Source organism: Sminthopsis crassicaudata, chromosome 1, assembly GCF_048593235.1.
Source record: "Sminthopsis crassicaudata isolate SCR6 chromosome 1, ASM4859323v1, whole genome shotgun sequence".
Taxonomy (NCBI): domain Eukaryota; kingdom Metazoa; phylum Chordata; class Mammalia; order Dasyuromorphia; family Dasyuridae; genus Sminthopsis; species Sminthopsis crassicaudata.
Window position 1 is genome coordinate 8,868,093 of NC_133617.1, and position 24,091 is coordinate 8,892,183.

Consider the following 24,091-nt stretch of genomic DNA (forward strand, 5'->3'; position numbering starts at 1 on the left):
TTGTGACCTCTCTCTGAGCATCCCCCTGTCCGGCCTCAGGCCTGGGGGTGACCCAGAGGCAGCTTTAGGCTTGACCTTGGGTTACGGGGGCCCAAATGAGGGCACCTCCCTGCTGAACTCCCCGGCCGGCGACAGTGGCACCTGCCAGCCTCGTGAAGTCCGCCTCCCGGGCTCCTGGTCCAGCGGGCGGGCAGGGTGCCCGCACACCCGGCCGATGGCTCTGGTCCTTGACTCATGTTTCCCCGTCCGATGTCTCCACTCCCAAGCCCCCACTCCAGCTCTGAGCTGAAACCCGGGCCCGGGGCTGGCTGATTCAGGGGCTCAGCGGGGTGGGGAGGCTTGGAGGGAGGAGCGCTCACACCAGGAGAAGCAGTCAGGCGCCCGGATGTGTGGGCCTCCTCGAGAGCCTCCCACTGGACTCCCCAAGTCCACAGACTGGCTCATCCACCACAATATCCGCCGTAGAGGCCAAAGGATTGTCCCAGAAACAGAGGCTGCGAGGGCCAGGGTGCGGCCTTCTGCTTGGTCACCCGGGCCCGGACGCTGGCAGTCACTGTCCTGAGCGGCCGGGGTGGGGGCGGGGACTGGCAGAGTTTCTGTTTCTTGCCCCCTCTCTTCCCCCCCCCCTCCATTCAGTGGCTTCCAGGTCTTAAGGATTCAGAGCAGAGAGATCTAGTCAGAAGGGCAAATAGTAGGCTCCTACTGTGTCCCCGGCGGTGGGCTAGCCCCGCCCCTTTTTAGAAGCGAGGAGCCCGAGTTGTAGGGGGATTGGGTGAGCAGTGGGAGACCGAGGCCGCCTTGGGGACAGCCATCCCTCCACTAACTGCTGCGCGGAGGAATGAATGCCATGGGGCTGCAAGTATCACCTTTGGAGTTAGAGCGCCATCTGCTGGGACGCGGAGCTCTGAGCCAACCCAAGGGGTGAAGAGGAGGAGAAAGGAAAAAGAAACGCAGTTGAAGAGAAGGAATAATGACAGCAATGGCCGAGTCTCCCGCGATGCTTTGCTCCCCGAGGCCCCCCCAGCAAGCCCAGCCAAGCAGGTCGGGGTGTGGCGGGTACCCAATCCCAGACTTCCTCGGGAGCGGCCTCTGAGGCGCCCTTTAGGATTCCGGCCTCCAGCCTCTCCCTGAAGCGCTGTGAGGATGGGGAGCTCACCCCCTCTCCCCGGAATGCCAGAAGCCTCCTCCTCCCATCACCCCTAAAGCTGCCTTTCTGCACCTTCCTTCTACTTCAGCTGAGGGGGGACCCCGGGCAAGTCATGGGTGGCTTTGGGCCTCAGCTTCCTTATCTGTAAAATGGGCACACAGCAGCCCTGTCTCACAGCGTCTTTGGGAGGGCCAAATTCTTTCCCGTGCTTTGCTCTGTCATTGTCAGCTTTTTCAAAATTCCTCGAGAGACCTTGAAAGTCTTGAAGGCAGCAATTGTCGCTTCTGCTTCTGGCAAATCGGGCCCGTTTCCTTGCACAGCTTCCCCCGGAAAACCTCCGTGCGCCCCTCTTGGATCCTTCCCAGGAGGCCGAACCCGGACGGGGACGGCCAGGCCAGCGCCCGCCATGCTGCTCGTGGCCGCCTTGGCCGGGGTCAGCCCGGGCTTTCTTTGCACCCCCAGTGCCCGGCCCATGGCACACGCTCCTCAGCGACCCACTGAGCGGGACCGGGCTGGGGAGGGCGGAGGGTCCCATCTGGAGGTCAGGATTAGAACCCGGGCCCTTCCCATTAAAAGCAAAGGAAAAAGCAGGAGGGAAATAAGGTTGGAGCGGAGCCGGTGGGCTGAGTCAGCGGGGACAGCAGGAAGCGCTCATTTCCCCTGGCCTCCAGAGGAAGTGGGAACAAAGGCCACCAGAGGCCGGCCTCAGGCCTCCCTGTCTTCCACAGCCTGGGAAAACCTCGCCCCCAGAATCCGGGACCTCAGGGAGTAATCCAATCTTTTACCGGTGGGGAAACTGAGGCCCAGGGCGGCTGGGGACGTGAGGATTTGTCCTGTCAGTGAAGCCCTGATCTGGGATCAGAAGCGAGGTGTCCTGTGAGCAGAGCAGCCAGGGAGCCCCTGGGGGGTCAGATCTCTCTCACCCCCCCATCTCTCGGGGACCTGTGGGGGCCGGGGTCTGTTTCTATTCCCGGGGGCGCTGGAGGGATCTGCAGCAGTGTGCCAGTTGGGACCGCGGCCCCCCGCTGGGGGTGCATCGAGGGAGGGGCCCAGAACCCCCCAGGGGGAGGGAGGCAAAGGGAGCGGGATGGGGAGGGCGGGAAAATGGGGGAGTGAGGGAGGAGAATGGGGGCGGGGAGCGGGGGAGGGAGCCGAGCGCAGGCGGAAGGACAATGGCTCCTGACACGGCGAGGGAAAGGGAGAACAGCCGCCCTCCGCTGGCAGCCCGCCCACGCTGCGCCCAAGGTATAATCAAGCTTTTGTTGGGCAGACGGGCACGTGTCCCATCACGCGGCCTCCGCTCGTTCCTCCGCAGGCAGGGAGCAGAACAGCCCGCAACACCCCCCTCCCCTCCTTTGGGGGGCCCCCCCTCATCCCGCCCCAGCAGCACCCCCTCCCTATCTGCCCGCTCCCTGGATGTCTCCTCCCCCATCCGAATGGAAGCCCCCCCACTTTATCTAGTCCCTCACATAGGAGCAGCAAAGCTTGGGGGGGGGGCTCTGGGCCTGGCTGGTGCAGGCTGGGGAAAGGAGAGACTCCCTGACGCCCCCCTGCCATGCCATGGGACAGGGCGCCCTGCCTCACCTCTAAAACAGAGAGAGAAGTCACTCCTTTATAGGGATACAAGCCGCCCTCCAACTGATAATCGGTCAAAGGATAGGAGCCATTTGCAGGCGGGGAAATGAAGGGCATTTCTAGTCACGTGAAAAAATGCTCTAAATCACTATTGATCAGAGAGATGCAAATGGACAACTCTGAGGTACCACCGCACTCCCCTCAGATTGGCTATGACAGGAAAAGATAATGCCCAATGTTGGAGGGGACGCGGGAACACTGGGGCACTGATGCATTGTTGGTGGAGTTGTTTAAGAATCCGGCCATTCTGGAGAGCAATGTGGGACTATGCCCCAAAAGTGATCGAGCTGTGCATACCCTTTGATCCAGCAGGGCTACAACTGGGCTTACATCCCAAGGAAATACTAAAGAAGGGAAAGGGACCCGTATGTGCCAAAATGTTTGTGACACCCTCTTTGTAGTGGCCAGAAACTGGAAAATGAATCAATGTCCATTTGTTGGAGGATGGTTGGGTAAATTATGGTATATGAAGGTTGTGGAATATTATTGTTCTGTAAGAAACGACCAGCAGGAGGAATACAGAGAGGCCTGGAGAGACTCACAGGAACTGATGCTGAGGGAAGGGAGCAGGACCAGGGGATCATGGTACACGCAATAAGAAGAGTATATGACAATCCTGATGGGCGTGGCTCTCTGACAATGACATGATTCAAACCAGTTCCACTTGTTCAGGGATGGAGAGCCAACTACACCAGAGAGAGGCCTGTGGGGACTGAGTGTGGACCACAATATAGCATCTCACTCTTTTTGTTGTTTGTTTGTTTGCTTTTTTTCCTTTCTCATTTTTTTCCCTTTTCGATCCGATTTTTCTCATGCGACATAAATGTGGAAACACATATGGAGAATTGCACACATTTTACCTCTACTGCATTATTTGCCGTCTGGGAGTGGGGGGCAGGGAGGGAGAAAGATCTGGAACAATGTTTTGCAAGGGTGAAAACTAGCTTTGCATCTATTTTGAAAATAAAAAGCTACTGTTAAAAAAAAAAAAACCAAACAGGTGCCCTGGAACATTGGGTGGGCTCTTGCCCAGGCTCAGCCAAGAAAGGCTCCACCTCAGAACCGTGGCCAGCCCTGTCCCTGCCCTCCCTGAGGCCCAGCATCATCCGGGATGGAGGCTGGCGGGACGAGGAGCACAGGAGAAGAGAAGAGGCGAGGAGGCCGCCGGCTCCTCGGGCCGACCTCAGCCATCCACAACAAAGATGGCGACGATCCTCCCTCGGAAGAAGCGAAACAAAGCTTTAATGGCTTGCAAAGGTGTCCTCGGCGGGGGCATCATACAAAGTAGGCCGCCAGGGCCGCCATCTTGTCCTTGGGCCGCCGGGGGTTGAGTCTCCCCGCAGGGCGGCGGCCCCTGGCTCGCCCCCGCCCCTGCCTCTTTCCCGGGCCGCTGCGGTGCATGGGGTGGCAGGGGGCCGCATGCTTCAGCTCCACCAGCTCCTGGAACACGGGGTCGCAGAAGACACAGCCCGTGTGCTGCGTCTCGTCGCCCGGCAGTGGGGACTTGGCTTTGTTGAAGTCCACGTCCACCAGGGCGGCCTCGCACGCCTCGCAGGTGTCCCCCGAGACGCGGACCCGGTGCGCGTTCTCGAAGAAGTGGACCACCACGCTGCACTTGTTGCAGGCCATCTTCCACTTGGGGCCCGAGGTGGGGTCCAGCACCAGCACCCCGCTCTCACACTCCACGCACTGGCCGATGCCCAGCAGGCTGAGCGAGTGCTGGCAGGAGGGGTGTGTGCACTCGTTGCAGCCCATCCCTGCGGGAAGGAGACGTAAGAGGAAACCGTGAGCCCCAGAACCTGGCCGGCACCTCCCCTACAGAGAAGAGACCTCCTCAGGAGGCCGTGAACCCCAGGAGCTGCCTGGGCCCCCCCTGCAAGGAGAGGACACCTCATCAGGGGGCTGTGAGCCAGCCACGATCCACTCCCTCCTCCCCACATCCTCTCCCCCACTTTGGAACCGGCCCAAAGCAGGAGATCAGGGCTCCTCCATGGGTCTTCCAACCCTCAGGGAAGAGCCCTTCTTAGCCATTAGGACCAATGGATCAATGGCAGGAGGGGGGGGTTGTTTTCAAAGAGAATCCAGGAACTGATAAGAATCGGAATCCAGATCCCTGCCTGAGACTCGCCCCTGCAACAGCCAGCGGCCCTGCGCTCCCCCTCAAGAGCTTCAGTGGCTCCCCGAGGCCACCCCCGGCCCATCCTGCCCGCCTCTGTGCACCTCTGCCTTTGGAAATCTCAGCCCTGGGAACCTTCCCTGGTGCCACTTCTGCCCCAAAGCTCCCTGCTATTTATTCTGCACGCCCCTAGGTACACACAGGGGGTCTAGACCCAGGGGTCGGCTCTGTTTTCCGTCCCTGCAGGGCCTGGCATGGTGCTCGTGGCTGAGCCTCATTTGGGCCTTGCCAGAGGCTCCATGACAGGATTCCCCCCACCGGGGCCAGTCAAGGAGTTCAAAGGTCGGCTTCCTGCCAGCAGCTCCTGGCTTCCCCATTGGGGTCTCGCGCACAGAGTAGGCGCTTACTGAATGTTTGCTGGACCCTTAGAAGAGAACAGAAGTCTCTTTTGCGGTTAAAGCAACTCTTGTGGCCGTGATTTATGATTCCCGCTTCATAGATGAGGATATGGAGGCTGCTCCTGCACACTCTCACTAGTGGGTTAAGTGGCGTGGAACAGAGCTTCAGACTTTCCCCCAGTACAGTGATGAGACAGACCCCCCTAAACACACTGCACACAGAGGGCGCCCACGAGGCAGAGGCATCCATTCCGTCGCACCGAGGCTCACTCTGGGCTCGGCCGCCTGCAGGGCCCGGCCCCAGCCCTCCCGATGCGGCCTCCCTCGAGCAGTCGGGCACAGGACATTCAGTCCATGCACCCACATCAGGGCAGCCGTGGGCACAGGACATTTGAGCCGGCTGAAGCCCTACCTTTCTTCATGTCCCTGAAGGGTGGGTGGTTGTAGCAGTACGGGCACAAGGGGTAGCTCTTGCCCCGAGAGCCTGAGGACCAGAGGACGAGCTCGAAGTCGTCCAGCGGGCAGCGCAGCTCCTTGTAGAGCTTGATGGTGCCGTTCTGGGGCAGGGTGTAGGTCTCGTCACAGTGGGAACAGTGCAGGCGGCTGGGCTTGGCCTATGGGCAGTGGGCACAGAGAGTGAAGGCGTGAGGGCCGGGGGTGGGGGGGGCAGCCCAATTCCCCAGCCCTGACCGCTTCTCCATGTACGACCAGCACCCCCCAGAGCCCGGGACTTGTTCTCAGGCCACATCCCCCAACTCCATGTCTCCCCTGGGGACGGCAGTGAGGCTGGCGGGCTCTCCTCCAGATCATTTCCCAAGACTCCCCCCCCCCCATCCCGCACAGGTCTTAGGGGGCCGGGCACAGGTACTTTACCTGGATGTACTTCATGAAGCGATGGCACTTCCCGCACCGGGAGAGAGGTTTGCCAGTGGCAGCGAGGGGCGAGAAGGACACTTCCATCAATTCGTCCATGCCTAGGGATGAGGAAGGCAAGGTCGGTCATCAGGCCGGCCCCACCTGCATGCCCCCACCCCGCCCGCCACCCAGGATGGGACCCAGACACCAAGGAGGGGCTGCCAGAGAAGTGGCCTGGTATCGACAAGTGTGGGAAACATGGGAACCCAAGCAACTGGGGCCAGAGTGGGCACAGGGACCAAGAAAGCCAACGGACTGAAGAGGTGGAACACAGAGAAGGCCCCATCACCCGCCCAAAGCCCTGCATGCCAGGGGAGCCTGCCAGACCGAGGCCAGAGGGTGGCGATTGTATACAACAGGCGTCTGATAATGAAGAGCTGGTCAAATGCCATTCTTAAAAGCCCCACTCAACTGCTGCCTCCTCCAGGAAGCCCGCCCTGATCCCCAAGCTCATCCAGGTCAAGGCACAGCTCCATAAAGTCGGTCAGGTGACCTGGGGCTGGGCAGGCTCTGTGCCCTTAGTGAAGGCCCTCTTTGTGGGGAGGGCTCCCCCGAGAGGAGGGCTGGGGGGCAGCCCTGAGAGTGGGGAAGGAGGAGGGGGTGTGGACGGAGCTAGGGGACCTCGGCCCTCATCCCCACGGGGGCGGGTCAGCCCCTGGCGCCAGGCCGGAGGAGGCGGCTGCTTGGTAGATCTCCCAGCCCTGGGACGAGGCCGGCCCGGCAGGGTTCAGGGGAGGGGGGTGCTCACCAGCAATGGAGTCCACAAAGTAGTGGAACTTCCTCTTAAAGATGTTCAGCGTGTGCTCCAGCACCTGGTGGTAGTCGGCCTTGCCCAGGGCGATCAGGCTGAGCTGCTTCTCCACGGCGCTGCGGATCGTCGGGAGCACCAGCTCCGCATCTGGCCAGGACGCGCAGGAGAGCGGTGTCAGCGGCCGAGCCCCCGCCCGTCTCTGAGCCAGGAGCACCCCCCCCCGGCCCGGGGAAGGAGCCTTCCGTGGGCCCCTTGAGCAGGGAGAGCCCTGGCCCAGACTCACGACCCTCTCTCGGGGCAGCACTCATGGGGACAGACCCCCCAGGCAGTCCCGCCTTTCTGTCCCCTCCCAGAGCCGCCCTGCCTCAAGTCTGGTGCCGAGGAGCTCACAGCAACCCCAGCGAAGCCCCTGCCCACTGTGCACAGAGCTGGCTGCGAGCTAACGTGGCCTTCCAGCCATCCGAGCACCTGGTACCCAGCACCGGCTGCTCCCAGAAGGGCCGCCCCAACCAACCCTCGCACACAGGCCTTTGACCTCTTCTCGGCATCTCAGAGGAAACGGCTCCTCCCAGGAGGGCCCCCGGCTGGGCCAACTCTTGGGGACACAAGCAGCTGGCCAGGAGCTGTGCCCCCGCTGGGCACCCCGCTCTTAGCCCTCTGGCCCAGACTCTTCCACGTCCTCCTCTAGGTCACACCACAGACCATGAGGCATGGCCAAGGCTCCGTCCCACTCACTCCCCCCCCCCTTTCCCTCTTCGCCCTCCTCGGTAGCGTGGTCAGGGCCTGGGGGCTCGCCTCATCCAGCCAGACGCAGGCCCCGGTTCTGGCTTTAGCCCCCAAAGGTGCCCCTTTGCCCTCTTCCTGCCCCGGGCCCTGCCTGTGCCCGGCCTCCCAGGGATTCTGCCCCTGGCACCCTACTGGGGGGCTCCCTCTCCCTCTCATTTCTCCCTCCCTGAGCTGCCGCCTCAGCCCAGGCCCCCGGCCCTTCTTGCCGCTCTCGGTGCCATTCTCCCGGCCAGAGTCCATCCCACACACTCCCCTTCAGGGAAGCGCTGTGTGAGCTCCCCGCCCAATCAGGGCCCCATCAGCGCCCCAGGCCTCTAGGACCAAAGACACTTCCTCACAGCCTCCCCCACCACTGGTCTCCCATCTGCCTTGTGTGCCCCCTTGGGGCCCCCACCCTTCCCTCAGGCACAGCCCTGACCTTCCCTGTTTGGCCGGCCCTGCCCTCGGGCACGGGTCAAGGACTGAGTGCTTGCTGAGTGACCAACCGCCCTGGTTGTTGCCAATCTCCCTAGTTGGCCATTTGTGCCGCGCCCCCCCCCCCCCCAGGTGGCAAGTAAAGACAAGTTAGTGAGCACTGATTCAACGCCTGCTGTATACCAGGCACCATGCTAAGGTAGAGGAGACAAAGGGGAGAAAACAGCCCCCGCTTAATTGGGGAGACAGTGTGCAGATGCCCAGAGAACAAGCCGCGAGGACCCAGAGACCGGAGGGATGGAAGGCTGCCTGGACAAGGCGGGAGTTTGGCTGAGACCCGAAGGAGGCCGGGGAGGCCCAATGAGGGAGGGCATTCCAGGCAGCAAAGACTGCTGAGAACCTTGGGGGAGAGACACTGGGAAGCCGGGCCGGGAGCGCGGGAGAAAGCTCAGAGATGAGTAGCCGGGAGGGGGCGAGTGACGCTGGGTCTGGGAGAGCTTGGCCAGAGCCTGGACGTGGGCCCACTGTCCCCTCCCAAAGGAACTTCCCTGAGCCCGGGGTCCGACAATCGTCCTGAGCCAACATTCAGCCTCCCCGGCCTCTCCTGCCCCGAAAGCCTGTGTTCCCCCAGGTCTGAGGCCCAGCACTCTCTGACCCCTGGCCCTGTTGTACCCCCCTTGGGCCCTCCCCAGACGCTCCGCTCCCACCTATTTTGTAGTAGCCATGGACCAGGACGATGCCCAGGTTGGTAGGCCTCAGCCTGCGCCCGCTCTCCACGGTGACGTAATTCCGCTGGCAGATGTTGTTGATGTGCACAGGGATGCTGGCGTCCGTGCCTGAAACACATGCCAGGCTCTGTTTCGGCTGTGTCTCCCCCGAGGGGCCACGGTGCTCCTCGCCTCCCCCCTCTAGGCCCTGTGCCTCCTCCCCGCTCTGCCAGGCCCTGTGCCCCCCGTCTGCCAGGCCCCGTGCCCCTGGGGCACCCACCGATCCCATGCCTCTCCATCAGCGTAATGAGCTCGGCCTCGGTCAGGTAGTCGGGAGGGCTGGTCTGCTTCTCCAGCATTTTCACTTCGCTGAGGGCAAAGGTGTCCCCCTTCTGGCAGGTGGGCAGGCTCTCTTCGGGGGGGATGCTCTGCCAGGGCATGATCTCGGTGAACCCTGGAAGAGGAGGTCTTTCGGAAGCTGAGGCGGGACGCCCCACTGGAAGGAGGGAGCTCCCCGGAGCGGGAGGGCTTCTAGGAGGGGGCGGGAGACGGGACTTGGGGACGTCTGCCTTGTAATGCTGGGGGGGACCCCGGGGCTCTGTGATCTCAGATTTGCATAAAGTGGAGGGGACGCAGAGTGATCTGAGGAACAAGCATCTGCCACACAGGGGAGGCTGACCATCTGGGGGAGCCGTACCCCAGGGATCGGGAAAGCACCCAGCACCCCGTAGGAGAGGAGCCCGCCCCCATCAGGTAGGGCTCCTTGTCCGGGCCTCCTGGCTCGGAGGGTGACCCCCTCCTACTTGTCCCAGGCTGCCCCAAGTGGGACAGTGGCTGATGTGCGCAGGGCCTGGCTGGGGAAGACCCGCTTTTCCTTCCAAAGCAACCAGCCGTCCAGAGCCTCCGGTTCCACCATGAGGTGGTGAGCCTCACCTCAGCCTCCCAGAGGCAGGGAGGGCTCCTGGGAGAAGCCAGGCCCAGCAGCAGGAGGTCGGCCGGGGCACGGGGCCATAATCTGGGGGCAGTGGCGCGGGGCTGCAGTCTGGGGGCCGTGCCCTGCTGTCCTGGGGGAGGGGAAGGCCTCCGCTCTCACCTGGGGAGATGAGGGTCTTCCCCGAGCAGGTAAAGCGCTCCGGCCCGATCTGGAAGGAGATGGTGTTCTGGAGGTACTTGCAGTCGTAGCTGACGGTGGCGATGAAGTGGCGCGTGATGTACTCGTAGAGCCTCCAGGCGTCACCCCCTGTAACGAGCCACGGGCCGCGTCACACAACGTGGGTCACGCCGTGCCCCAGCCTGGCCTGAGAGCCCGCTCTGCCCCTCCCCGAGGCAGCGATCCACACAATGCGCCCCGGTGCGAGCTCTCACCAGGCCTGGAGCAGTCCCAAGGCAGAGAGGGGAGCCCCAGGCAGCACGCTGCAGCTGGCCCCAAGAGGCCGGAGCCCCCCCGGAAACAGCCAAATGCACGCCCTTCCCAGACCCCCACCCACGTCCCTGACCACACTCCCCTGGACGATCGTCACAGACCTTCTGAACCGCCCGGGCCGTCGCTCCTCGCCCTCGACCACCGGCTCCCGTGCCTCCGATCTGCGGCTCTGGGCCAGCAGTGGGGGAGCTCCGTGCCGGGGTCGGGAGAGATGGGGGCCGGGACCCTAGGGGAAGATGCGGCCCGGAGGGGGCACACCCACCTAGCTCTGCCTCCGTGGCAGACCTCATGGGAGTGATGGGAGGGTGGTCCCCCGCGTCGTGGCCCTTACGCGGCCGGTTGATCCCATCTGCCAACAGCTGCTTCACCTGAGGAAGAGGAGGGAAAGGCACGAGGATGGCGGGGGCGCATGGATAGCACCCACAGATGTCTGTCTGTGTTCGGGCCTTGGGGCCGGGCAGGACACAGCCACCCAGCCCACAAGGAAGCTGGAGGAAGGAAAACTCACCGTCTGGGCCCAGTAGGGGTGGTTGGCTTGCTGCTTCAGGGACCCCTTGAGATCGAAGTTTTCTGGGTAGTGGGTGGTCTCCGTCCGAGGGTAGCTGATGTAGCCCTGGGTGTAGAGCCTCTCCGCTATCTGCATGGCATGCTGGGGCCCCATTCCTACAAGGGGTCACACGGGCATCAGCGTGGAGCTGTGAGGGCCCACCGAGGCCGGCGATTCACTGACTGGGGGGAGGGGGGGGCGGGGAGGACCTGGATCTGAGCCCAGAGTCCCCACCACCAAATCCAACCCCAGCACGCCGGGGCTCCCTCAGAGGCACTGGGAGCGTGGGCCTGGCTGGCGAGCAGCAAAGGGCAGACTCGCACCCGGGGCCTCTCACTGCCCAAGACCCCAACCATGGCTTTCTCCCCGGTGGGAAGTCTGTCCCACCGCCTCTCAGCCAGCTAAGGAACCCAGACAAGCGCCAATCGGCGAGTGTGCACATGGCCGCACGCCCTCGCTACGTTTCACGCCGGCAGCTGGCAAAAGACATGCCCCCCAGAGTGCCCCAGAGTGGGCGCCTGAGAGCGGCCTGTAGGCCAGGAGAGCTCGTGCAAAGCCAGCGCCCCCGCGTTCTTGTGAGCACAGGGCCGTGGACTCCGGGGCTCGTGAGGAGCTCTGGCTCAGCGCACCCTCTCCGCGACATGGGAGCCGAGGCCCGGGTGGGCAGCTGCCAAGTGCCGAGGATGAGCCCCCGAGAGCCTCCCCTGCTCACCTACCCAGAGAGGAGCTGGCCACGCGCAGCATCTCCACCGTGTTCAGGGCCAGCGGCCTCTGCTTGGCCTTCTCCTTTCGGCTCGTCCCTTCCACCTGGAAGACAGGACAAAGCCTCTGCCCGTCACGGAGGCTGCGAGGGGAGGCCGGCCCAGCCTCATCCACCCCAGCCCAGCTCACGAGCCTCTACACAGAGGTCCTCAGAGTCCTGTAGGTGGCGCGGTGGGGGGGAGGGGCACGTCAGCGCCTTCCACAGCCCCAGTGAGGCAGAGTGCCGGCCCGTCTCGGCGCGGGGAGCTGCCTCATATCGCTCGAACACTGAGCTGGGGTCAGAGCCCCGGAGGGAGCCCCCAGCTCTCTGGGCCCTGATTACAGAGGCGGGGGCACTCATTCCGGATGATCCGCCGGCCCCCTCTTCCTCCGGACCCTTCCCAGAAGAGCAGCGGCTCAGGGCCTGATGAGGCCCCAGTCCACTGCTTTCTCCTCTATATGAGAGGCCTCTGGCGGAGCACCTTTCAGCTGCTTCTATGACCCCACAAATGCACGACCCTCACTGGGCAGTGCCCCAACAGGACGAGCCCACGGGCTGCCAGGACAACGGGCAGAGGCCACCTCGCAGGGCCCGCGGGCTCCTCTTTGGACAAAATTCACGGAGAACGCCAAGGCTAGTGGAGCCCGTGTCCCGGGGGCCACTGAAGCAATGACACACAGGGCCAAGGACCGGCAGCAGCGAGGGGCGAGGCAGGGGCGCCGACCGAAAAGCAGGCCCAGAGTGGGAGGGAGAGCGCGGGAGAGTGTGGGCGAGCACGTGTGTGCGTGAGCGCTGTGCATGTGCGTGCATGGCAGCAGTGTGAGCACATGTGGGAGCAGAGACTGTGTGTGAGAGCAGATGAGTGTGAGCATCTCTACACGGCCGTGAGCGCGAGCACGTTTGAGATAGCTTCGTGTGCAAGAACACAGACCACTGTGCGTGTGAGCGTGCAACAGCGCTGTGTGTGAGTGTGCGAGCGCCCCAGTGATCCCGCCAGCCCAGGTGACCGCTCAGGGCAGCGAGATGTTAGGCAAAGCTCCTCCCGTATGTGAGGCTGAGTCGGCCGGCTCCAGCCCGAATGTGTGACCAGAAGCCCACACAGCTGGGCAGGAGGGGGCGCCGATGCTGGCAGGTGTGAGCACTGGGAGGTGGGGCCCTTCCACTGGGGTTGCCCGTGGTGTCTGCCTGTCCTCTCCGCACCAGACCAGGGCCTTCCGGGGAGCAGGGACCTTCTGCCCTTTTTCTCTGCATCCCCCGCACTCAGCACAGGGCTTGCCCCCCCAGCTGACTGCCAGGACTGCCCACCACATAGTTCTCACTGTATGCTGGGACAAGGCCTGCGGTCTAGCCGGCAGCGCCCTGCCGCAGCACTGATCGCCTGACACACCCATGCGCCCACCTTGGCTTCCTTCTCTGTCCTGGTGATGTTGAGGAACATCTGCGCAATCTCCCGGTCAAACACTCTCACCCGGTCCCAGTCCAAAAGGACCGAACTCTCCTTGTCGGGGTTGATCTGTGGTAGAGAGAACCGAGAGTCACCCCGGGGGAGGGGTGGAGGCCTCCCTGGAGATGGCCATGGGCAGAGACTGGCATGGGGCAGAAGGCTGCCTCCGCTGCCAGGGCAGGCGAGCAGGAGCAGCTTTGCCGACGGCCTGGCTCCCAGAGGGGAGGCAGGAGGCGGAGTTAAGGACAAAAGAGCAATAACCCAAAAAGGTCTCGGCTAAAAGGAGGGCGTATGGCCCAGCAGCGCTCGGCCTGGCCCGCCCTACACCCCGACGGCTTTTTCATCTGACCTCCTGGACGGCAGGCCCCAGCTCCCCTGGGAATTCGTGGCCACACAAAGCCAAGGACAAGACACCAGCTCAGGGCCTGGCCCCGAGTCTGGGAGGGGCACGTTCCAGGCTAGATGCGCCTGAGCAGCCCCAGAGGGAACCTGGAAAGAGGAACAAGAAGGCCGAACCTTGGCCTGGAGCACCCAGTACAGCTCTGGCTTGAATGACTGGATCTTGTCGTGTCTTTCCACGCAGAAACCCAGCGTGGGGGTCTGACAGGGCCCAAAGGAGATGAGAGAGCTGTCCAGGTTGCCGTACTTGCCCTGGAAATACTTGGTCTGAAACCTACGGAGAAAAAGAGAGAGCCCTACAGCCGCTGCTTCCCTCATCCACTGCCACCTGAGCCACGGCCGCTCGTGGCCACCCACAAGCTGTGTGAGCTCAAGGCCCTCACCGTGACGCCCCACGGATTCAAGACCCTGGACTCCAGGCCCCGATGAGTGGGTACCCCTGGGCAGTGAGCAACCCCCTCCCAGTGACTCAAGGAGCCAGGGTCACGTGGGAAGGAAGAAGACAATGGTTTCTGTGGGTCTCTGGCCCAGTTTCCCCTGCTGGGGAATGGGGAGGGGGGACAAGAAGCCTAAGAGCAGTGACAACGACCAGGTCCACAGCCAAACCAGCGGGGCTGCAGGCCAGGGAAGGCCGAGCAGGCCCACGGCTTGGGGACAGTCTGAGTAGAGAGAACGTCCTGGCTGGGCACAGAGGGGACGCCACGAGTGGCAAGGAACCCGGAACGCGTCACGCTCGCGCAGCCTCCTAGTCAGAGGCCACAACCCAGAGGAGACTAGAAAAGCTTCTTCCTCCAGGAGAAGAGTGCCAACTGGGCCCACCCATGGTCACCCCTGGCCCTTGATGCCATGAAGCCTTGTCGGGGGCCCTGGGGGAAAGGAGAGAACGTCCGGGAGGGGCATGCACTGGCTGTGGTGACAGAAACAAACTGAAGGCCCCATACTGGCCCACCCCCAGCCCACCCCGCGCTCAGCCCCGTGAGGTCCAGAGGAAGGGGACCCCGGGGGGAAGCCCCCCTGCAGCAAGCTCCGGGCCAGGCACCTGGTGAAGGCGCAGCCGATCCGCAGGTCGAGCTCCTGCCGCGCATCCACGGAGAGGGCCTCGTTGTGGTCGGGCTCGCCCAGGCGGCCCATGGCGTTACAGATGTCCGTGTCCGTGATGGAGCTGAAGCGCGCTCTGAACACCGTCTTCTCGGTGCCCCGAGGCTTGTTCATGACGGGCAGGACGGCATCGAGCACCTACGGGAGGGAGACGCCCACATCACCCAAAGGTGGGAGGAGGCAGCTTCCTCAGCAAAGAGAAGGGAGGCGGCGGCTTCAGAACTCAGCAGGTCAGAGCGAGAAGGACAACGAGGCCTTTGGCAGCTCTCAGAGGGCAAGAGGGAAGGGAATGAGCACTTACCAAGCACCTACTGGATGCCAGGCACTGAGCTAAGGGTCTTTTACAACAGTCTCATTGGATCCTCACAACCCCTGTGGGAAACGGCCACTGGGAACCCCCATCTTACAGTGAAGAAAACTGAGGCAGGCCCATGTGAAATGAGCTGTCTGAGGCAGGGCTGGTCTCCCGGAGCCCAGGCCCAGATCCCAGACCACCGGGTTCTTAGAGAAGCTCAGAACCAAAAGCACATCGCACACGGTAACAAGATCACATGATGACCAACTGGGACAGAAGTGGCTGCCCCCCGCAATGAGGTGACTCAGGGCAATTCCGAAGGGCTCGGGAAGGAGAGAGTCGTGGAGCCCCAACGGGGCTGGGAGTGCGGCGTTTTCAGCTGCTCTGTGCTCGGGGTTTTTCTTCATTTTTCTCTTTCCCCTTTTGACCTGACTTTTTATGCACCACATGACTGGGGTCAGAAGAATCGCACACGGTTAAACTAGAGCAGATGGCTTGCCGTCTTCGGGAGGGGGCTTTTTGTGCTACAAAAATGGAAATGCTTTTTGGCACTCTGTGTTTGACTTCAAAATGAATTTATAAAAGGGGGGCGATCCCAGAGAGAAGATGGCCGACAAAATCAGATGCTACTGGAGATGAGAAGGGAGAGACTGAGACCATCACAAGCCAACTGAGTAAAAGGCTGCTCCAAACTGCAAAGAGTAAGAGGGGCTTCCCCTCGCCCCCTGGCCAAGATGACCAAAGGTGGGCCAGTAGGCCCACTGGTACATTGTTGGTGGAGCTGTAAAGCAGCACAACCACATTGAAGCGAGTGGCAGAATGCAAATTAAGTGTGTAAGACAGCTCACAAACTGTGGTGGACACCCACTGACCAAGGAAAAGCAGAGCGTGGCGCATGAACGCGACGGACTATTCCTGTGCCGTAAGGAGGGACGGACACGGGAAGCAGCAAGAGGTCTCTATGAGTGGAGGCAGAACTAAGGAAACACCAATGGAAACAGAAAAAGCCACCTGAGAACCACCAGCGACCGTCCTCACACTGGAGAACAAGCCTGGCTCGAGAGGGATTGGGGGAGATACTCGGAGCCCACAAGCATGGAGCCCCGCCTGGAGCGCCGGACTGTGTCAACGAATTCATCAGTCAGACCGACTTGATCCTTTTTGCAAAATGGTTTTTCAACAATCCTGTTTATTATATGGGATGGCTGTCAGAGAGCAGGAGTGGGAGGGATTCGGGGGGGAACTCTGGTGTGAGAAACAGGATGCACGAATAAAAACTGATTTTCTAAAAAGAGAGACCCCTGGTAACGCAGAAGAGGGGGCGGCTTCGGCTGAACGATGGGCCTCAGGAGACGAGAGGAAGCACAGTTGAGGCTGTTCCCCATGAGGGGCCCGGGGCCCCCTTGGTAAGGAACGGGCGGGCACTTAACAGAGTCCGACTCTTGGATGTCTGGTCCGGCCCAGACCTTTCTTCTGTGGCTGAGCACTCCCAGCGATGGCCTCCAAGAGCAGCCCCTTCCATGCTGGGGCGCCCCAGGGGTTCGAAGTTCTCCCAAATGCCTGGTGTGCCCTGAGCTGTCACCCAGCAGACTGGGGGTTTTACCTCTATTTATGTTCCCAGAGCTTGGCGCCGTGCCCGGACTCCAGGAGAGGCTTAAGAGATGTCACTCTGCCTCCCAGTCAGCCCGGCCCACTACTGCCACCTATGTCTGCTGAGGACAAATCCATCGGCATCTGTGGGTCTGGAACCTCTTCCTGCCTTATTGGGATTCACCAACAAGCAAAATTCGCGCTTGCCCGAGCCTGGAAGACTTACCTGCTCTCCGGGTGGTCTGGAGGCAGCTCAGAGGCTGCAGCACCCCCTCCCCAGCCTCTCCCAGGACCCCGCACCAGGGAGCACAGGCTTGGCCCCGGCACCTGGGGACACGCACCTCAAAGCAGATATTCTCCCCTTCTTTATCACAGTCCAGCCAGAGCACGATGTAGTCACAGCTTCTCCCTTCCACCTAGCAAGGAAACCAGACATCACTGACAGGTCTCTCAAGCCAAAGCAGCTTTTCCCAGCACCCACCGGGCCGGCTTTGGCTCTGCTGCTCACGTGGATGGCTCGGGGCTGGAAAGCTCGACAAGGCAGCTCTAGGAGAAGCGGGCACCGAGCCTGGACCGAGGTCCCATCAGATTCGGGCTCCCAGCAATGATTCCCCAAGAATGGGCCCGAGAACCACAGGCCAGCCTGGGATCTCAAATCCAGGCCATCCCTCAATAAGCCAGCTGGGGTCCCGGCCCAACACTGAGGCCATGGGACCTCTGAGCCTTCCTCTGTTCTCTGGACCTCAGTTTCCTCACCACGAGAGCTGCACTTCCCTCCTCAGGCAGGCCCCATGGTGGGTGAGGGGACGGAGAGGAGGGTGGGGAAGCAGCCTCCGGGCCGCCCCCTCTACACTTCCTGACCATTCAGTCACCCAGCCTGTGCACTATGGCCTCCCCCAGGGCCAAGCAAAACCCATCCTCTCTCTACGTGACAGAGAATGAGGCCAAGGGAAGCGGTCCACAAGGGAGATGAGCCAGGGCCGGGCCTGCGGGCTGCTCCCTTAAGGAGCCGGGCACCCCGTGGTCTGTGTGGTGGGGGGGCTCCTGCTCCCGGAGGGAGGGGGTGAGAGGCCCTGAGTCTGGACTTTGGGGGCAGCCCAACCCGGGACTACACAAAAACAGACCCGGACATGGCGGGCCCATGCAGCTCCAAGGAGGAAGGGGGCTTGAGCCTGGGTGGCCCAGGGGCCAGCCCAGGACCTCGGCAGGGAGGCGCGGGGCAGTGTGGACCAGTGGAAAGAGCACCAAGCTTGCAACAGGTGACCTGCACTAGGAACCCAGCTCTGACAGGCCCGTCCACGCCCCGAAGGCCAGCTGCCCCAGGTAAGCCTCAGTCCTGCCAATCACGACGGCCCTTCAGCCGCCACGTACCTGGAGGAACTTCACCATGCTCAGCTTCGGGTTGGCCTCCTTCTTCTCCGTGGGGGCTTTGCTGAAGAGCTCCGCCGGGTCCACGCGGTCCCAGTGGTTATACTTCCCTGAAAGCCAAAATGGCGCCACGTGAGGCCGCCTCTGCCGGCCACCGGAGAGACAAGTGCAGGAGGCGGGGCGGCCCCGTCACCCACAACTCCCTCCTCCAGCCTCGGAATAACGATAAAACCGGCATTTGGGTAAAAAGCCTCCAGAAATATCCGGGCGCCCCGTAAGCGGGGGCTGTTACCGTCACTCAGTCCAACCCCAGCATGGAGGGGGACGAGCTGACGTCCCTAGGAGGGCGGCTCGTGTCCACGGCGGCAATTCAGAAGGATCAAACCGGCCTCAGACACTGAGCAAGTCACTGATCTCTGCCTGCCTCAGTTTCCTCAACTATAAAATGGGGATAAAAACAGCCTCTACCCCCCAGGGATGTTGTGAGAATCCAATGCGGTAACACCTGTAAAGTGCTTTGCAGACAGCTAACAAAAGTAACGATAACTTAGGCCACACGTTAACAGTGAGAGACGAGGGAGATCGTGGAGGGAGAAGTCCCAGCCCCCGTGGGCACCCGAGGGCATCCTCGCCATCACCCTCCTCCCACGTGGGCCCCACACCCGCCAGCCCGGAGCACTGGCCCCGGGTATTTGTCCCCAGGCAGAGGCGCCGCCCCCGCCCGCCAGGCTTTCCTTGACCTCCTTGCCAGGGTGGGGGAGAAGGCCCGGGACAGGCCTCTCTGGGCCAGTCTGGCTGGGCTAAGGGAAGGACCGGCGAGCTCCCTACGTGTCCAGGGTGACGGCCGCGAGCAGGCAGGGCAGCCTGGGGAGCCCGGGGCCCGGCAGGAGCTGGGATGGCCAGGCCCGGGTCAGAGGCGTCCCCGTCTGTCCTCGCAGCCCTTCGGCCCCTTTGCCACCACTGCCCCCTCAGGACCGCCAGCGTGCCCTGGCCGGTGTGCCAGGCTCAAGCTGGGGACCCCGTTCTTCCAGGGAGCCTTTGGGGCGCCCAGTGGACGCCCCTCCTCCAGCACCAAGCCCAGGCCGGACGCCCGACGGGGCCTCACCAGTGAAATCCAAGGTCATGACGTGGCCACAGACGGACGTCATCTTGAAGCGCACGGTCTGCCCGCTGAAGGAGCCGGTGTACTCGTGCACGGAGCACGCTCCATTGAGACCCTTGCGCGAGGACATGTTCCCTGGAGGACAAGACGGTGCCGGTGACGGAGGAGGCGGGGAGGCCCGAGCCTCGCTCTGACCCCGCGCCGCCCCAAAGGCCCCGCTCAGAAACAAGCCCGGCCCACAGAGAGCCCGCCATGCCAGCGCCCAGAGCCTGAGGGTCCCGGAGCCAACAGCTCCGGCTCCACATCTGCCCGGCCCAGGCACCGGCCCGCAGCGCCACGGCCGGAAGGGGGCAGCGGGGGTCCCAGGCGGTGTCCTGAGGCCGGCGGGTCTGCCAGGCCCCTGGTACCCGACGCCATGCCCAGTGGCCCCGGGGTGCGGCGCCTCGGAGAAGCTGGCGCGAGGGGGCCCACGGCCCGCCAAAGGCCCAGAGTCTGCCCTCGGCCCGGCCCTGACCTACTCCAGGAACCGGACGCAGGCCCGAGCAGCCCTGGCCCAGCCACGGAGGGAAGTCACGGGACAAGAGGCAGCCACTAGCTACCCTGGGCAGCTCTGAAGGGCGTCAGCAGCCGGCCCTGGCCGGGGCCACACTGGGGGGAACACCACCAGCGGGATGCGGGTCTGGGAGGCCAAGCCCCGGCCGGGCCACACTGGGGGGAACACCACCAGCGGGATGCGGGTCGGGGAGGCCGAGCCCCAGCCAGGGCCACACTGGGGGGAACACCACTGGCAGGACAGGGGTCTGGGAGGCCGAGCCCCGGCCAGGGCCACACTGGGAGGAACACCACCGGCGGGATGCGGGTCTGGGAGGCCGAGCCCCGGCCGGGCCACACTGGGGGGAACACCACTGGCGGGACAGGGGTCAGGGAGGCCGAGCCCCGGCCAGGGCCACACTGGGGGGAACACCACTGGCAGGACAGGGGTCAGGGAGGCCGAGCCCCGGCCGGGCCACACTGGGGGGAACACCACTGGCAGGACAGGGGTCAGGGAGGCCGAGCCCCGGCCAGGGCCACACTGGGGGGAACACCACTGGCAGGACAGGGGTCAGGGAGGCCGAGCCCCGGCCAGGGCCACACTGGGGGGAACACCACTGGCAGGACAGGGGTCAGGGAGGCAGAGCCCCGGCCCGGGCCACACTGCATCACCGCCGGCTGCGCCCCCGCCTCCTCCTCCCAGCCGGTCCGAGGGCCCTCACCTCTGGACAGGATCTTGGCGATGGCCTGAGCCAGGGACGGCTTCTCGGCCACCATCAGCACCGTCTTCATGGTCGCGGCGGGGGCTCGGGCCGGACGCGGATGCTGGCTCGGACCCTGCGGAGGAGGCCCGCAGGGGTAAGGCCTGGCCCCTCCCCCGCCCTGCCTCAGTTTCCCGGGGAGAGGGCTGAGGGGCCTCCTTCGGACCCGGCAGCAGGCTCCGGGGTACCCCCGGACCGCCCCCTCCAGCCCGGGGCTCGCCCGGCCCATCCTCCCCCTTCTCCCTGGCGCCCCGCCCCCGGACCCCGCCCCGCCTCCGTGCTCACCGCTCCCGCTCCCACTCGGGCTCCCGGCTTTGGCTCCGGATGCAGCTCAGGGGGCCGCCATCGCCTCAGCCGGGTACTTCCGGCTCACCAAGAGCACTTCCGGCGCTCCCCACAAAGGCTGTCCGCCGAGCCCCGCCCCCCCGCGCATGCTCGAGAGCCGGTTCCGGCGCACTCCAGCCTAGCCCTGAGCTGAGGGAGGCGGAGGCGGAGGCGCATGCGCAGGAGAGCGGCCCAACCCTGGGGAGGCGGGGCCAACGCTCCAGGAAAGGAGCTGGACCGGGGTATGGCGCTGGGCTCCAGGGAGAGGCTGGTGGGGGAGAGGCCGGTGGCGACTCGGGCTGCTTTGGGAAGTGTCCAGTCGGATTTCAACCAAGAAGTCGACGGACGAGGCTTTATTAAGCGCCGACTGTGTACCATGCGGTCGCTGCCCCGGAGCCGGCCCCCTCTCGCCCGTTCCTCCCCCGCCCGCCCAGCGGCCCGGGACTCCCCACTCACTGTCGGGGACCGCATTTCCGCCGCCTTGCCGACTCTGCGGCTGGCTCCCTCCCCCGGCCCCCGCTGAGCCCCCCTGGAGCAGTGTCCTAGCCCAGAGGGCCTCCAGCCCCTCCCCCTCCAGCCCATCTAATGTTTTCAAAGTGATTTTCGGAAAGAGTGAAAAAGGGGGTCCAGCCGCGCCTCCCTCCCTCCCTCTATAGCTCCAGTGGCTCCCTACTGCCTCCAGGATGGAATGCGCCAACCTGCCCAACTTTTCCTGTCTCCTTATGCTTTCATCCACCCACCGGTTAAAGAAATTCTCCCCATTAAGGAAAGCGGCGCCACCGCCCTCCATCCCTTCCTTGAAGGGGACTTTGGCCCGACACACATTCCCTGCCCCCACACCGGGCACCGCCCCCCTTCTCACTTTTGCTTCCTCTCCTTCACTCCCTGAATGTCACCAGTTTTGTGTTCCCTCTAATTCATCCCTTCCACATCTAGTTTGCACGTGGTCTCCCCTTTACGCTGGGGGACGCTTTTTGCCTTTTCTTCCCCAGAACTTACACTGCACAAAGTAGGTGCTTATTCCTAGGCCCAAAGGACTAAAAAGACTGAATACCTGTGATGTTCTTCTCTAAAATGTGTTCTCTGGGAGCAGGTTTCTTGGGGGGCTTCTGGAGGCAGCCTTCCTTTCAGTTCAGAGTAATTACCCCAAATGCAGCCAGGAGTTAACGTCCAGATCCGTTACTGTCTCCTTCCAAGTCTTGTCTCTTCTCCGGGGCCCGGTTAGCTTTCTGGGGCCCGTCTCTGTCCTTGGTTCCGAGAGCTCCTGCCGCCAGTCCTTTGCCTCTGCCAGCGTCAGCCTCCAGCTCCCTCCGCATGAGCTTGTAGCGGGCTTGTCCTTCCTGGCCCTGCAGTCTCCTCCTTCTATGCCCCTCACTGATTATACATCAATCATTCAATCACTAGGAAACCATTATTTGCTGTAGAATTAAATCAATGCTAAATTGGATTTAACCACTGTCTCCTCAGTTCCACTTAGTGCCTTGTTTCAAGTTCCTTGTAGGATCAGGTCAATCATACTGAGCTATGCTGAAGGAGAGAACTATTGTCTCTGTTAATTCCACTGTCTTAGTACCTTGTCAGAATCCTAACACATACCCTTTGATCCAGCAGTGTTATTATTGGGTTTGTATCCCAAAGAGCTCATCGAAAGTACAAAACTGTTTATAACAGCTCCCTTTGTGGTGGCAAGAATTAGCCATTGAGGGGATGCCCATCAATCGGGGAACAACTAAGCAAATCGTGTGGAATATTATTGCTTTACAGGAAATATTGGGAGGTAGAGCCAAGGTGGCAGAGTAAAGGCAGAAACTCACCCAACATGTCCCGCAAATTGCTCCAAATTCCTTTAAATAATGATTGAATAAATTTTAGAGCATCAGAACACTCAAAAAGACAGTCGAACATTTTCCAGATGAAGACAATTTAGAAGGTCAGCAGAAAAGGTCTCACACACCAGGATTAGAGTCCAGCACACAATCCCAGTTCTAGCCCCAGACCCAACACTAGCAAAGCACCCCAGGTCTTACAGTTACAGCGGAGTGGGGACACTCCTAATAATTCCAGGGCAGAAAAGAGGGTTTGTGGTCAGAAAGAATCTCTGAAAACAGCTCGAGACAGTGCATCCTCTACCCTGAAAAAGAGCCCCACTTCAATAAAGATTTAAAAGCCAAGTAATAGCCTAGGAAAATGAGTTGCCAAAAAAATTTTCTAACCATAGGAAGTTACAATGATGACAAGGAAGATGAAAACACACAGAAGATAACAGAGTTGAAGCTCCTACATCCAAAGCATCGAGGAAATTTAAGAATTGATCTCAGATTATGGAAAAGGTCAAAAGGGATTGTGAAAATCAAGAGATAAAAAGGAAAAATTAGGAAAAGAATTCAGAATGGTGCAAAAGGAAATACAAAAAGCTAACAAGGAGAAGAATGCCATTAAAAGCAAAATTGGCTAAATGGCCAAATGGGAAAGGAGGTTCAAAAGCTCACTGAGGAAAATAATTCCTTAAAAATTGAAATTGATTTAAGAATCAAGCAATTTTCCAACTGAAAAATGGTCAAAGGATGTGAACTGACAATTTTCAGATGAAAAAATCATTTCTAGTCATATGAAAAAGTGCTCTAAATCAGTATTAATCAGAGAAGTGCAATTAAGACAACTTTGAGGTCCCACTGCACACCCCTCAGATTGGCTAAAATGACAGGAAAAGATGACGAATGTTGGAGGGGATGCAGGAAAAGTGGGACACTGATACATTATTGATGGAATTGTGAACTGATCCAACCATTCTGGAGAGCAATTTGGAACTATGCCCAAAGGGCTATCAAAATGGTATACTCTTTGATCCAGCAGTGTTTCTACTGGGCCTGGATCCCAAAGAGATCCCAAAGGAGGGAAAGGGACCCACATGTACAAAAATGTTTGTGGCGGCCCTTTTTGTAGTGTCAAGGAACTGGAAACTGAGTGGATACCCATCAATTGGAGAATGACTGAATAAATCATGGTATGTGAATGTTATGGAATATTATTATTATTCTATAAGAAAGGATCAGCAGGATGATTTCAGAGAGGCCTGGACTTATATGACTGATGCTGAGTGAAATGAGCAGAACCAAGAGATCATTGTACATGGCAACAGCAATATTTTATGATGATTAATTCTGATGGACATGACTCTTTCCAACAATGATCTCCACCCAGAGAGAGGACTGTGGGCACTGACTGTGGATCACAACATAGTATTTTCATTCTTTCTATTTGCTTGCATTTTGTTTTATCATTTTTTCCCTTTTTGATCTGATTATTCTTGTGCAGCAAGATAATTGTATAAATATGTATGCCTGTATTAGATTTAACATTTTTACCATATTTAACATATATTGGATTTCTTGCCATCTAGTGGAGGGAAGAGGGAACACAAGCTTTTGCAGGGGTCAATGTTGAAAAATTATCCACGCATATGTTTTTGAAAATAAAAAGCTTTAATAAAAAAAATAGAATTGAGCAAATAGAAACTAATGACTTGGTGAGAAATCAAGATATAATAAAGCAAAACCAAAAAAATCAAAAATATAAAAAAATGTGAAATATCTCATTG

At 60.8% G+C, this 24,091-nt stretch overlaps 1 protein-coding gene across 1 annotated transcript; it reads right to left on the minus strand.

Moving 5' to 3' along the window:
- Nucleotides 1–3,620: 3,620 nt before the first annotated feature.
- Nucleotides 3,621–20,589, minus strand: TOP3B (DNA topoisomerase III beta). The gene is made up of 18 exons (XM_074292146.1): nt 20,455–20,589; nt 20,131–20,245; nt 18,881–19,012; nt 17,779–17,885; nt 16,749–16,823; nt 14,464–14,660; nt 13,542–13,698; nt 12,981–13,094; nt 11,556–11,646; nt 10,801–10,955; nt 10,555–10,660; nt 9,963–10,109; nt 9,150–9,323; nt 8,870–8,998; nt 6,960–7,109; nt 6,170–6,270; nt 5,709–5,910; nt 3,621–4,539 (listed from the first exon to the last, which is right to left on the minus strand). The coding sequence occupies exons 2-18, from the start codon at nt 20,198–20,200 to the stop codon at nt 4,058–4,060; spliced, it is 2,589 nt and encodes an 862-aa protein (XP_074148247.1). The 5' UTR covers nt 20,201–20,245; nt 20,455–20,589; the 3' UTR covers nt 3,621–4,057.
- Between the last annotated feature and the right edge of the window lie 3,502 nt (nt 20,590–24,091).